The sequence below is a fragment of the Rhinolophus ferrumequinum genome, chromosome 10 (assembly GCF_004115265.2).
Source record: "Rhinolophus ferrumequinum isolate MPI-CBG mRhiFer1 chromosome 10, mRhiFer1_v1.p, whole genome shotgun sequence".
NCBI classification, from domain to species: Eukaryota; Metazoa; Chordata; class Mammalia; order Chiroptera; family Rhinolophidae; genus Rhinolophus; species Rhinolophus ferrumequinum.
This window is the reverse complement of record NC_046293.1, coordinates 19,767,263-19,782,159: the sequence shown is the minus strand read 5'-3', so window position 1 is coordinate 19,782,159 and position 14,897 is coordinate 19,767,263. Positions and strand designations below refer to the sequence as shown.

At 36.5% G+C, this 14,897-nt stretch overlaps 1 protein-coding gene across 2 annotated transcripts in view; it reads left to right on the top strand.

Moving 5' to 3' along the window:
* Positions 1-14,897, top strand: part of APAF1 (apoptotic peptidase activating factor 1) — a 66,781-nt gene that overhangs the window by 30,791 nt on the left and 21,093 nt on the right. For both annotated transcript variants that reach the window (XM_033118081.1, XM_033118082.1), the window contains 3 exons: positions 7,501-7,662; positions 11,116-11,244; positions 13,907-14,032. In XM_033118081.1, coding sequence (XP_032973972.1) covers positions 7,501-7,662; positions 11,116-11,244; positions 13,907-14,032 — 417 coding nt within the window. The remainder of the gene's footprint in view (positions 1-7,500; positions 7,663-11,115; positions 11,245-13,906; positions 14,033-14,897) is intronic.

The window sequence follows — 14,897 nt, the reverse complement described above, 5'->3', positions numbered from 1 at the left end:
TCAGGTGTACCTCTAAGGCTTTTCTTCACCTTCCATCATTCTGCTGCCTCTGTTCATATCCAGTTTTTTCCTTCTCACCCCAATGCATTTATTGTCACTTCTGGGCAAGTAATTTTGGGGGTTTATTTTATCTACTGTTCTTATATATGTTTCATTAGTCTTCCTTGGGATTTTTTGGCCTCCTATTTACTTGTCCATGGTTTTTAAGGATCTTTAAAAGTTTTATGCAAAGCCTTCTTCAGAAAGTGTTCTCTTGCAACATTCACCCATCTGCTTCTGAGTACATATATACATACATACCTGTCTATCTATATTTATGTAGATGGAAACTGCTTGGTTTGTCTTCTGATTTCTATTTGTAAATTTTTGTATTGCTCAGTCATTTTCACATGTCTTCTGTTTCTTTGGTAAGGTTGAATATATGAGATTTATGATCTGCAGAAATCTTGTGATCTTGTTGTATCTCTCTAAAGTTCATAGAACACAATTGTACTCAAAACATTCACTCAATACATTTTCTTGACATATACTTCTTCCAGGGAAACACTAGAACCCTCCTGGGCACTATTTTGTTGCTTAGACTCTCTAGAGGAGGAGGTTTGTTCATGCTTTTTGACGACTTCTAAGTTACAGCAAGGTAAACTCTGTTGATGCTGAGCCTCTGTTTGCATCTTTGATTTCACTGACTGAGGATAACTCATTTTCATATAAATTACTTCAGGGCATCTAGGAATCCTTTCTGGATAGAATTCTACTTTATAGAATTTCCTACCTGTTAGTGGATATTGGGAGCGTTCTTAGGAAGAATTGGTAAGAATTACCAAAATCAGTTAAATGGATTTTGGCTTCTATGATATGTTATCTGCAGGTACCAAATATCTGTCCCTTCCTTTAGGATGATTCATATCAGAGGAGTTTTTTCAGAATACCCTTGGATGGGCTAAGGCAACCGTCTTATCAGAGATTCTTTCAGTCCTGTGAGCCTATTATTTCTTGGTTTTTACTAAGTGAATGGCTCCAGAAGAAGGCATTTTATATGTCAAGCCAGTTTCTTCTACCATCTTTCTTCCATTGCTAATTCTAAATTCTGGGAAGATTCCATTATCTTTAGCATTATTCCATTATAATTAGGTTGCTTAATGTTCAAGAAAGTTGTGAAACTAGGCCATTTATCTGTTCTACAAATTTAAGTTGCTCAACTCGACTGGGTCTTCTTTCCTGCTGAGTTATGGTCTGCTCATCCCAAATTGATCTGCTGTATTTACCATAGTGCTTATTCCAAGCCTTTTCTGTTGTTCTGGTGCCCTCAATCCTGTCATTGCATCTTTCCATGGTGAGAGCCTTACCTTACACCTATTCAGAGGGTTGATACCACTCACCGAGAGCTCCCCACCATGAACTCCCTTAAAAATTGCCATAAAAAAATCTCTATTCCCCTCTTTTTATTCCTAATCTCAGTGCCTAGAAAGTCCTCTACTTATGCCTACTGTCCTTTTTATCCTTATGGCACCTTGCTTCAATCATTATTTTCTCTCTGTGTTGCATCTTTAGTTTTTCTTCTCTTTTGGATTCTTTCCCATAGCCTTCCTAAGCATTATAAAGCCAAAAAGTGGAAAACCTTTGATTCTTCCTTGATTGTATTATCGTCTGAAATAGTCACTCAGTTTTTCTCTATCCCTTTATGACTAGACTTCTAAAATCACCTCTACTTCTTACCATTTGCAACAATAGGGATGGACCTAGAGGATGTTATGCTAAGTGAAATAAGTCAGACTGCAGAGGACAAATACCAAATGATATCACGTATATGTGGAATCTAAAGAACAGAATAAACGAGTAAATAAAATAGAAATAGACTCAGAGATACAGAGAAAAAACTCATGGTTGCTAAATGGGAGGGGGCTTTGGGGGATGGGGGAGAAGGTGAAAGGATTAGAAAGTACAAATTGGCAGTCACAAAATAGCCATAGGGATGTGAAATACAGTATGGGGAAATATAACAATAATGTAAAGATTATGTAGGGTGCCAGATGGGCACTGGATTTATCAGGGGGTCACTTCGTAGGTTGTGTAGATGCCTGACCACTGCACTGTCTACCTGAAACTGAAGTAGAATAATTTTGAATGTCAACTATAGTTAAATACACACACACAACACACACACCCACACATACAGAGGGTGCCAAAAATATACACATTTTAAGAAAGGATAAAACTATTATAAAATTGAAATATTCAATATATACTGATAACAAAAGATGAGTACAAGTCATGTTTGACTTCTGCAATTACAAGAGTGCTCAAAGTGGTTACCATCAGCATAATTTTAATATAGTTTTTTCCTTTCTTAAAATGTATGTACATTGTTTTGGCACCTATATAGTCACGGGATATAAAGCACAGCATAGGGAATATAGGCGATAGTCAATGGTATTGTAACAGCTATATATGATGTCAGAGGGGTAGTAGACTTGGTGGGGTTATCACTTTGTGAGGACTGTAAATGTCTAATCATTATGTTGTTTTGTACACCTGAAACTAATATAAAAAAAAAATAAAAAAAAATAAAATTACCTCCATTTTGAGCCTGGTCCCATCTCCCCTGTATTCCCTTGAAAAATAAAATCCAGTTTTATTTTTAGTCTTCATTCTTTTTGTTGTCAAGTCTAATGCTCTTTGGATTAGTGTGTAATCTGATATTTTTCTTTATCCAAACCTTATTTTTTTTTGTTGTATTACCAGCATTCAACTCCCCATTGGCCAACTGTATTTCCTTTTTGAAACTTCATTTGCCATCAGTGTTTTCTTCTTTCTCCTCTTATCTCTCTAATCCCTTCTTTAACTCTTTCTCCTGCCCATTAAAAGATACCTGTTCCTCAAGCATCGGACCTCCGTCACCTTTCTTCCATCCTTCTTCATCCGTTCTCATGGCTTTAACTGTCATCTGAGTGACTTTCAGATGTGTGATATCCAGCCTTCATTTCTCTATGTGCTGCTGTTTCCTGTGTCCCTAACTGCCTGCGAGTTGTTGTCACTTCAATAAAACTTTATGACTTAAACTTCTTGTGCTCCAAACTGAACTAATTATTTTTTCTTCCCAAACTTGACTCACTTTTGTGGCTTCTGTATGTTTCATGATTTTGGTTAGATCAGTGTTTGGAAGTTATGTCATTGTGACTGATCACAGTTGAGCCTTGTAGTATATGATGAATGTCCTTTCTCATACAACTTTTTGTTTTCTTTGGGATTAAATGTGTTGTACATTTAGCATTGTAGTTTTGTTTTTTCATTTGCTTATTTTTTAAATATGCTTATCACTAGCTCTTCTTCAAACTATCCCTTGTCTAAATTACTTCTTATATAATTCAAACTAATCAGGTATTTGATACATTTTCTTTTCTTAGAAATAACTTTCTTGGAGGGTTCTGTCTTGCTCTGTTTTAACTGGTGATACTATTCCCACTGTCCCACCTGCCCGCCTGGGATCTCCCTTTACTGTCATCCTGTGTATTCCTTTAGTTTTTCCTTTTGAGTTGAAACCCCTTTTTCCCTGGATTTCTTGTCTTTCTTGATTTATTTTCTTAACTTTGGAGAAATCCTCTATCTTCATGAGGAAGAATCTGTTGGAGGTGAAATTTTAAGACATTTCCTGTCTAAAAATGTCTTTATTCTAGCTTCATTCTTAATTGATATTTTTGAATACATACAGAAAACTAAGTTGGAAATAATTTTTCCTTAAAATTTTGGAGACGTTACTCCCTTGCCTTCTGGCTTCCAAAGTTCCCCTTGAGACGTTTGAAGCCATTCTGATTCATATATGCTCTATGTTCCTTCCTGTCTTGGAACTTTTAAGATCTTCTATTTATTCCCAGTATTTTTTCTTTTTGAAAATATTATGATAACGTGTGTTGGTGTGGGTTTCTTTTCATTCATTGTGTTTGGCACTTCATGGCTTCTTTCAGTTTGGACAATCATATCCTTCTGTTTTGGAGGTTTCCTGTAAATTGTTTGATTTATTCTTCTTTACTTTCTCCTTCTGGAATGTCTGTTTGTTTAGGATGTTTTCTTATTTTTTTTTCTCTCATTCCTTCTCTGTCCATTTGTCCTATTTTCTGGAAGATTTGTTTATAGCTTTATTTTCTAATCCTTCTAGTGAGTTTTTAATTTCTGCTATCATATTTTTAAGTACCCATTCTTATGATCAGTTCCCTTTGTATATTATCCTATTCTTGTTTCATGGATGCAGTATCTTTTATCTTTGGTGGATGTTAATAATAGTGTTTTTGAAGTTTTCATATTTCTGTATAGTTGCTGGGTGTTTTTTTCCTACTTGTTAGTTTTGGTTTCTGTATACATTTTAGAGATATGTCTTAGTTGCCTGATCCTTGTATATCTGCTTATACCGGGGGTGCCAAAAAATGTACACATTTTAAGAGATGTTATCTATGTATTACTTTCCGAAGTTGAATTGCATTACGGTAGCAATGTGTAGTATGATGTTCGCTCAAAAGATGGCGTTAATCAAATGAATGCTAGTGTCATTCATTGTATTACAATTTTAAACAGTTTTTTCTTTTCTTAAAATGTGTGTATGGTTTTTTGGCAACCTCTGTATTTAGGAGTGCAGCACCAGAAAACTGATGGTAAATGGGGACTTTATTATGTGTTTCCCTGTAGGTTTATCTGGCTGTCATTTTTGATGGTGAACTCCTGATGCCAGGCTCTTTAGATCTTTTGTGTTGATCTGGTGGGGTATTCAGAGAAACATCTTCAGTTTTCTTCTTGTCGGGATAAGTCTGGCAGGCAAGTTCTGTGAAGATGTCTAGGCAGAGCTCTCAACATTTGGAATAGAGACTATTTCCTAATTTCCCTGTTTTCAGAATGGTGATCCTGCTCTGAGCTGTGTTGGGTGTAGAATAACCCTCTATTCTTTAGCCAGAGTAGGGGCACAGCAACCTGGATTGCGTAGTTGGGGAGGGGATTTCAAGGGACTTTCTTTCATCAGTTCCTCCTGATTTAGCTCCACTTTTACCAGCAAGTACCTGGTGCGACACTTCCTGAGCATTTTAGGAGTTCTTTGGTGTGAATTGGGCTACTTAGTGGCTTTCCTCACTGTTGGCTCAGGATTCAATATTTAGGAGTCTCCTTATCACTTGTCTTTCTGCTTTCTAGTCTTTACAGTTTTGTTGGGGTTATCTCTTCCTCCATTCTCCTTCACCTTGTGAATTATGCCTCTAGAGAAGAATTCTCTTTACTATTGTCTTAGTGGGTTTTGGGAGGGTGTGGAGACGAATGTGTGTGTTCTATCTGCGTCTTTAACCTGAACTCTGTTTCTTTCAATAACGCTGTTGTCTACTTACCTGTGCTTGCAACATGGGAATAATCTGCCTGTTCACTTAAAGTTGATTGTTTATTGAATACTTATGATGCGCCAGACATTGTACGAAGCATTTGGGTTTTAACCAATTAAAACAAACCTCCTGTCTTCCTGGTGTTGAAATTCTGTCTCTCTAAGGCAGTATGAACTAGGCTAATGTTTAGGGAGGAGAGTGAGATGGCCACCTCGGCAAAAAGTGTTCCCTCACGCCCACAGCTTGGGTATAGCGTTCCCATCATGCTGTACCTTCACTTCTCAAATGGCACATCTGACATATCTGGTGTTAGAATCATTTATGTGTGTGTCCTGCTTCCTCTGTTGGCCTGTAAACTCCTTGAGAGTAGTATCTGTGTCTGATTTTTTTGTATAACCTCAAAGTGACGTGTAGCTCGGTAGTTAATAAATGTGTCCAAGATAAGAAACCTTTGCTGTGTCCCTTCAAATCAAATTAAGACTTCTCCAAACTCAAAAGAAAAAAAAGTTTAAAGTTGTCATGGACAGAATTTTGATTTCACGTGTATCAGAATGTGATTGTAGAGCACAGAGCACTAACAGCAGGGGACAGACATTCCTGCACTCACGGTGAGAACTGCCGTGTGGTGGCACCTTTCCCAGAGTGCTATTAAGCCGGCATTGTTGGCTGGTTCACACTGATCTAGTGACACGTCGTAAGCAGAGATCCTGCAAAATGATATTGGATAACAGCATTTCAAGGTCAAAGTCTTCTAAAGCTTTTACTTTCTGAGAGGATGAAGAGCTGTAAAATTATTTCCTCTCCCAGATGGCTCTGTAATCTTCTAAGCATTTTGTTAGGGTACCAGGTGGATAAGCATGTGTTTTTCAGGTGCACATGAGTCTCTTAAATACAGTGCAGTGACTTGCTCAGAATGAAATGCTGGTATTTACTCAGTCCCTTGATGTGTGGAATTTCGTCACTCCTTGGACAGGAGCTCAAGTCAGGCCTACATGCAGAAGATGTAGTTTAGACAGATGTAATGAAATTGGGTAGGGTTAATTTTCTTTTTCTATCTTAAATCCAGGCTGGTTGTTTTATTTTTTGTATTAAGAGGGAAACAGAGAGGGATTTCTCATATATTCTGGCTGTTGTGACTGAAGCTTCTGGCATTTATATTTAGATTTCTTTTTCCTTTTTAGTATCAAGAAAAGCTAATTATTTTAGTATCTGATGTTTCTTTTCTTCATCCAATTTATCCACAGTTGTTCAAGGGGAGAGGTTTTGGTTTTGGCTATATTTCTAAGTGTATGTAATACTTTTCTAAACTCGAGGGATTTAAAAATGTGCCTGGCCAGAAAAGTTGAGTTTTGTCTTGGAGCTGTGCTTTGCAAGCTGAGTTAAAGTCTGAGAAGCAGCTTTTTTCCTTTGGTTCTTGTCCGTGGCCAACTCTTGGTCTGGGCACGGCAGCCGTTATTACTCTGTGAAGCTGGGATGCTGCTCAAGCCCAGGGAGTAAAAAGATGGATCTTCTCGAAGTCCTTTGTCTTTCGTGCTGCTCAAGTGGCTCTGCTAAGTGAGTAGGTTTGGTCTTTTGTATCCCATTCCTCAGGATTCAGTTGATTTTAGAGCCCTATCTGGCCCCACCAAGCACACAAGGTATCTTGCTTTCTTCAACATATTCTGTGTTTTCTACTTTCAGGGACTTCCTTATGTCTCTGGATGCTCTGCTAGGTTCTAACTCGGCTGGGACTGGGTCCTGTGTAGCGCCCGTGCTGTGCATACAGTAGATGTGAAGCACACTTCACTCCTGGTACAGCAGAGGGCAGCAGTGACAAGTCGTGCGTCTCTGCATCTGACCTTTCTTCCAAACACATCCTTACTGTCACCAATTCCTCTTTAGCCTCCTCCACACCATGCAAGGCTCTTTTAGCGTTTTACTTAGTGTTGCATTCTGCATTTCAGGCTGTACTTCTAATTTTTTTTTCTTTTTAGGAATGTGCTGAATGAAACTGGAGTACTTAAAGGCCTTATAAAAAGTCATGCATAAGTAAAAATAATCCATTAGGTATAGTGAATAATTTGTGGGATATTTAATCCAGGTGGATTTCTAGAGCTGTGATTTGAGATTAAAACAAACTTAATTATTTTTGTATTTTTGTAATTCGAAGTTTTGGGATGTGAAATCAGCCAATGAGAGGAAAAGCATTAACGTGAAGCAGTTCTTCCTAAGTTCAGAGGAGCCTCAAGAGGATTTGGAAGTGATAGTGAAATGTTGTTCATGGTCTCCTGATGGTTCTAAGATAATGGTGGCAGCAAAAAATAAAGTCTTTGTAAGTATTAGTATTTTAACAAGCCAAATTTAGTCTAATTTAAATAAAATTAAAGTTTCTGTTGATTTTTGCATTTGCATTGTTCATTGATATAAAGTATAGTTACATGATTTGGGGCAGGCTCTCTAACCCTCATAGTTTTCAGAACTGTGCTCTAGGAGATGTCTCTAGGCCTTTTGAGAAAAGATCTCCATAGTCATACAGGTTTGGGGAATGTTATGTATTGATTGTGTCCTCCATTACAGGTACTCAGTGTGTGCTAACATTCAAGGCCTCGGAAGTCCTACAGCACGGAAACAATTTATGTTGTTTAACTCAAGTTTCTCAAATGTATTAAGAACGTGGAATACTTGCCGCATCACTTTTTGTTGTTGTTCTACAATTTTGAATACATTAGTTTAGGTTTAGGATTTTCAAAGTGCTTTCTTAAACCCCTAAAATTTAATGATTTTGTGATTCTCTAGAAAGAAACAGTTATCAATGACTGAGGATGATTGTGAGATTTCGATGAAGTAAACGAAGATGCAAAAAAAGTAAATAAGGAAATGCCTTCCTCCTTTTTCAAATCTAATAGCTTACATTTGTAGTATTCAGAGTGCTCTCACAGATAACTTTTTTTTTTGATAGAAATATCCAAGGGACACAGCAGATTGCAGTAGCCCTATGATAATAAAGAGGCAACTGAGGTTCAGAACAGCCAAATAATTTGTCCAGAGTTACATCGTGATTTGGAGAACCTGGTTTTCCGATTAATGGCTCAGTGACATTACATTCTAATAATAATTTTAAAAGACTTGAATAAGAGATATTACAATTTTATTTTTATTTTTAGCTTCATTGAGGTATAATTGACAAATAAAATTGTAAGGTTTTTAAAGTATGTAACATGACTTGATAATATGTATGCATTATGAAAGGATTCCCTCCAATTGAGTTAATTAACATATGTTACCTCACATATTTACCTTTTCTGGGTAAGCACATTTAAGTTCTACTCTCTTAGCAAATTTCAATTATATAATACAGTGTTATCAACTATAGTCACCACATTATACATTAGATCAGACCTTATTTCTTATAACTGAAAGTGTGTATCCTTTTACCAACCTCTTCCTAGTCCTCCCTTCCCAGATAACTACATTTTAAAGAACACCATTGAAATATACCATATAGTTATATAAAAACTCACTGAGGGACTGTTTATGTTATTGTTATTGATCTAGTAACTCTGACCCTTGAATCTTGGTTGCTTATGGGTTTATACCCTTTTAGTAGGAAACTAAAGAAAAATATCTCCTTTTGTGTTTTGTGAAAGACTGTAAGAACAGAAAAGGAATCACTGCATTTACAAGATTTCAAGACTAAAAATATTTTTGTGGTGGGGGTGGCCGGTTAGCTCAGTCGTTTAGACTTTGGTGCTGATAATACCAAGTTTGCCAGTTTCATACCTGCATTGGGCCACTGAGAGCTGCGCCTTCCTTAAAAAAAAAAAAAAAAAAAAAAAAAAATATATATATATATATATATATGTATATATATATATATAGTTTTTTTGGTTGAAAAAAAAAATATATATATAGTTTTTTTTGTTGTTGTTGTAAAATATATATGTAAATTTGCCATTTTAACCATTTTAAATGTACAACTCAGTGGCATTAAATATAGTACATTCACAACATTGTACCACTATCACCATTATATCCAAAACTTTTTTATCACCCCAAACAGAAACTCTGTAATTAGTAAAACTCCCCACTCCCTTCTCCCTGAACCACTAGTAACGTCTAATCTATGAATTTGTCAGTTCAACATATTTCATGTAAGTGGAATCATAAAATATTGGACCTTTGTGTATGGCTCATAGCATACTATTTTCAAGGTTCATCCATACCATGTATCAGAACTCGATTCCTTTTCTATGGCTACATAGTATTCCATCATATGGGTACACCACATTTTGTTTATCCTTTCATCTGTTGATGGACACTTGGGATGTTTTCACCTTTTGGCTCTTGTGAGTAGTGCTGCTGTGTACATTAATTTGCAAATATCTGTTTGAGTCCCTGCTTTCAATTCTTTTGTGTATACACCTAGGAGTGGAATGATGGTTGGGTCATATGGCAGTTCTATATTTAGTTTTTTGAGGATCCACACAAATTTTCCATAATGTCTACACCATTTTATATTCCCACCAGCAGTGTAGAAGAGTTCCAATGTCTTCACATCCTCGTAAACACTTACTATTTCTATTACTATAACCACCCTATTAGGTGTGAAGTGGTATCTCATTGTGGTTTGGTCTGTATTTCCCTGATGACTGATGGTGTTGAGCAGAATTTGAACATTTTAAAAGATATGTTTCTAGTGAAAGAGGAAAATAATTTTACATTGCATGAAGTGTCTTCTTATTTTAAAAATCTGGACCACCTCCTTATTTCACCTGCTAAAATAAAGTTACCTAAGATCACCCTTAACCATGTGTAGATCCCAGTTTCATACTCTTTGGTCTCTCCATTGTCCTTTTCAACTCAACTCTTTTGTGCTGTTAGCCCACTCCTAGTGGTAGGACTTTTCTTTTTGCCATCCAATAATTGGGACAACTGCCTAATCCATATTTTCCAAGTTTCCTCTATCACTCTCAGCCACTAGTTCTTAAGAACGATCTGACCTGGGAAGTTTCAGTATGATTTCCTTTGTTGTGGGCCTCCACTGCTGTGCTGCTTACAGATCTGTGCTTTCACAGAACATTTTCATGGCTCCCACTGGAAGCTCTGGAAGCTTTTTTTTACCTTCCCTAAGACTGCCTTGGTCGTAAATTGCTGTACTATATATTAGTATAAATGTTTTTATTATTTGGCAAAAGCTTTTGGAAGAGCATATACAGCATTTAAAAATCTTTCAAAAATTGAAATGAAGAAGCTTGAAATACTCAAAAATAGCTCTTTTTGGTTCAAAAATGGGAAAATTATTCATTGTCATGGAGTAATTTGGTAGCTCTGAAGAGAACTAGAAGTGATTGAGCTAATTTCATTTTAGCAAGCCTCTGCTCTGTATTATTTTGATCATCTTCATTTGTGAGTATCCATTTTCTCTTGAATAAACAAGCATTAGGGAGAACTGCTCTGTATGTTAATTTGGCTAGTCCATTCATTTATTCAGAAAGGTTTTCTTTCTTTCTAGGCCAGCTTGAGAGATCATCTGTGATAAATTTTCCTTTTTAGGAAATATGTTTCAAGATGAGCAATATTTTGAAAGTATACATATATTGATTTGTATCTTATGACTGTCAATAATTGTGCCAATTATCAGTAATTACAGTATTTTTCTAGGATTTATACTTTATACTTGAAATGGGAGGATATTCTTTTAGAAATAAATTTAGATTCACTTGGGTATAGCTTATTTTAAAAAATATTGTACTTCTATAGATGTCTCTCTCTTTTATGTTGATAGCTTTTTGATGTTCATACCGATAGTCTGTTGGCAGAAATCTATACAGGCCATCACAGCACCATCCAGTACTGTGACTTCTCCCCCCATAACCACCTGGCAGTGGTGGCTTTACCCCAGTACTGTGTGGAGGTGAGTAGTTGAATTTTTTTCTCAAGTCTGGGTCTCCAGAGGTATAGGGATGATGAAGAATGGGCTACTTAAACCATTAACTGCTGAGGATGTTTGCTTGAGAAATTATAGAATATTTTCTTCATAACATAGTGACCTATAGCTTTAGGATAATAAACTACCGTGTTTCCCCCAAAATAAGACCTAGCTGGACAATCAGCTCTAATGTGTCTTTTGGAGCAAAAATTAATACAAGATCCAATCTTATTTTACTATAAGACCAGGTGTGATATAATATAGCATAGTATAGTATAGTATAGTGTAGTATAGTATAATATAATATAGTATAATATACTATACCGGGTCTTATATCAGTTTTTGCTCCTAGACGCATCACAGCTGATGGTCTGGCTAGGTCTTATTCTCGGGGAAACACGGTAGTTAGCTTTATTACTTTAGCAGTGATTAAAGACTTGATTGACAATATGACAAATCATACTGGTGACGACAGTATCATTTAACAAGCGTTCGTTGAATGGCTAGTATGTGCCAAGGTGTGGGGAAACGGTGCAATGACCACTGGTTTCCTAAGCAGAAACATTGCATATCTTAAACAATATAGGCATAGACTCTTCTGTGAAAGAAATGATGAACGATGGGTCCAGTTCAGATTTCTTAGATTGCTGAGAAGGCTAAAATGGTAGTTAAATTTAGAACTGGTTAACCTAGGATGTTCATTGCTAAGCACTAATGAATAAAATGACTCTTAGAAATTACTTGTTTATATTTATAATTTTGCACTTACCTGATGATAGATTTTATATTGAGAGTCTGTACCTAACTGGCCCTGGAAGAATCCCATCCAGTGATTGATATATTGATTTTTTCAAAAAGCAGTGAATTTTCTGATATTTTTTCCTCCAAAGAAGGATTCGTTTTGTCCAAGCTTTGTTATTACTCATTCCTTGAGTGAGTTTTACCACCAGACAATTTGAAGCCCCTTGTGATTACAGCCCAAAAAGATGGGGATGGGCCTTTATCTGGAAAACAGGGGAATTCACTTGGTTCATAGGCTGTCTTCAAAAGAAGCTTCACTGCTGCAAGCACTTCTTCAGTGTTTTGTGCTTATTTCAGCCATTTTTAGTGAGTTTGCCAAACTTGCCCCTTACTATGAAGGTGGGGGGGAGAGTTGTTGAGCTATATCCGTTCAGCGTGGAGATGCAGAATCCTTCCATTGGAAGCAGAGGCAGTGAGTGTGAACAAGCCCCTGTCCTGTTTGAAACAGTGGGTGCTGTGGGCAGTGTTCTCTTTGGCAGAGGCCTTGGGTTGAAAGATTCAGATGGGCTAGGAGATCTTGTACTTTACTGTAGATAGATCCTCAAGGTTGGTATGGTTGGAAATTTCCCCTTTCTGGGTTTTGTTAGGATTTTTAGGAGGTGTGGAGGAGTAACCCTTCTTTCTGCCTTTCCTATTATTTAAAAAATTTTTTCACCCTATTCTTAGAAAGCTTTAGGAAACATTGTCTTCTTCTTAAAATACCCGAACTTGGTTTTGGAGGCTCTGAGTGACAAAGAAATGATGGGGGAGAACCAGAAGGGAAGAGAATGAAGGATTTCAAGGGAGATTTTTCAGTTGTGGAACCACTTTCATCTCTGTACTTTAGCTCTGTATGTCCCACTAGGCTCTAGAGATAAGGCAGAGAAAATTTCATGTAATTAATTTGTAACCGTAGAACTCACTGATTGAAAACCACTGGGCATGTGATGAAATACTTGTTTTGTCCATGGTAGTTCTGAAATCATAAAGTAGGTCTGTAATTCAGAGTGTAATGAGAGGAACTCAGGCACATATGGTACTTCATTAGAATGGAATATATTTGAGTAATTTACAGCAGAGCTCAGGACAAAATACAGGCAGAATGGTGGCAGACACTGACAATTTGTAATAAGCATGAATAATAGGAGAAATGTGTACAATTAGTATGTTTATTGTAGGGTTTTGCAGTCGGTTAAAATGAGGATTAGATGACAGTGGAGAATAGTCTGAATATGGAAGCTTCTTCTGTTCATCTGGTTTCTTAGTTTGATTTTTAAAAAACACATAAAACGTTTGCGTGATTCCAAATCAAAGCTTTATAGTAAGTTAATATTCTGAGAAGTCTTGTTTTCATCACTGTCCTTTCCTCTCCATTCTTTCCTACCTCTCCCCATAGGTAACCATTTTTTTTGTTTAACATTCCAGTGTTTCTTTTTGCATATATAAGCAGATATTTATATGTATTATTTTTCTCCACATCTGTATCCATCTATGTGTTTACATATTTGATTCTCACATATATATGTGTATATATATATACACTGCACACATATACACACATACACATCCATAAATATAGTATAATATGTATACTCTTTTGCAGAAATACATATTACTTTTTTTTCTGTAAACAATATATCCTAGAGACTAGTCATTATTAGGGTGCTTTTCACTTTACTTTTTATGGCCTCATAGTATTCCATAGTGCAATAAACGTAGTTTATTCACTTGGTCCTTTTGATGGTCATTTGGGTTATTTCCAGTTTTTTGCTATTAAAAAAAATGATACAACGAATAATCTGCACAAGTCATTTTATATGTAGATGCTTATGAATGTTATTTCCTGTGTGCTGTGTTTATTCTGTAGTTGTGGGATATGGACTCGTGTTTAAAAGTAGCTGACTGCAGAGGACATTTAAGTTGGGTTCATTGTGTGATGTTTTCTCCTGATGGATCATCATTTTTGACATCTTCTGATGACCAGACAATCAGGGTGAGAAATACTGAGATTTTCATTTTAAACATTTACTGATGGTAAGCTAAATCTCCTATAAACTAAGAAATTAATGGGTAGTATTGGGGGAAGTAAAACGGGAAACTACTAGATTCATATTTATCCTTGAAAAGTACTATTATATGGACTATACCAGTCTCATTTATTCAGTATTACTGTGAGCCAGGTGCTGGAGAAGTCCAATGATTAAACTGTATTTTGATTAGTTTAAATATATTACATTTGATTTCTCAGAGTGATTTTTGACTCTTTCCTGTACCTTGAATTCCCAATTGCCAATTCTAAGGATTCTACCTTTCCATTTTCTATCATTTATTTCTACTTTTCCATTTCAAGTTTAGGTGCTCATTGCCTGTGGCCTCTCTTGTATCAGTTTCTGCCACACGTCTTTTCTTTCTTGGTTTTCTGCGTGCTGCTTCCAAGATACTTTCCTCATGTACATACAGTCATGTCATTTTTGCTCAAAAACAGAGAGTGTCTCCCTTGCCTACCAAAATAAATATGTACTCCTAAGTCTGCCGTCAAACTTCTCCACAGTATGGCCTCATTCTGCTGCAGTCTGTCTTCTAATTTATTTCTACAGGTAACCTACACTAGACTGCTTACATTTTTCTCTAACACCCTGTAATTCCCTGCCTCTGTACTTTTGCTTATGTGGTTTCTTATGTTTGGAGTACCCTACCTCCTCATGTGTCTCCTTGTTGAAATCCTAATGATCCTGCAAGCACCCCAGGGAGAGGCTTCTGTGAAGCCTTTCCTAGTATTCCATTTGGGGGAGTGCCTCTCCATTAATGCCATATAACTCTCCTTTTCCTATGGTACTTACCGAGTTCTGCCTTGGATT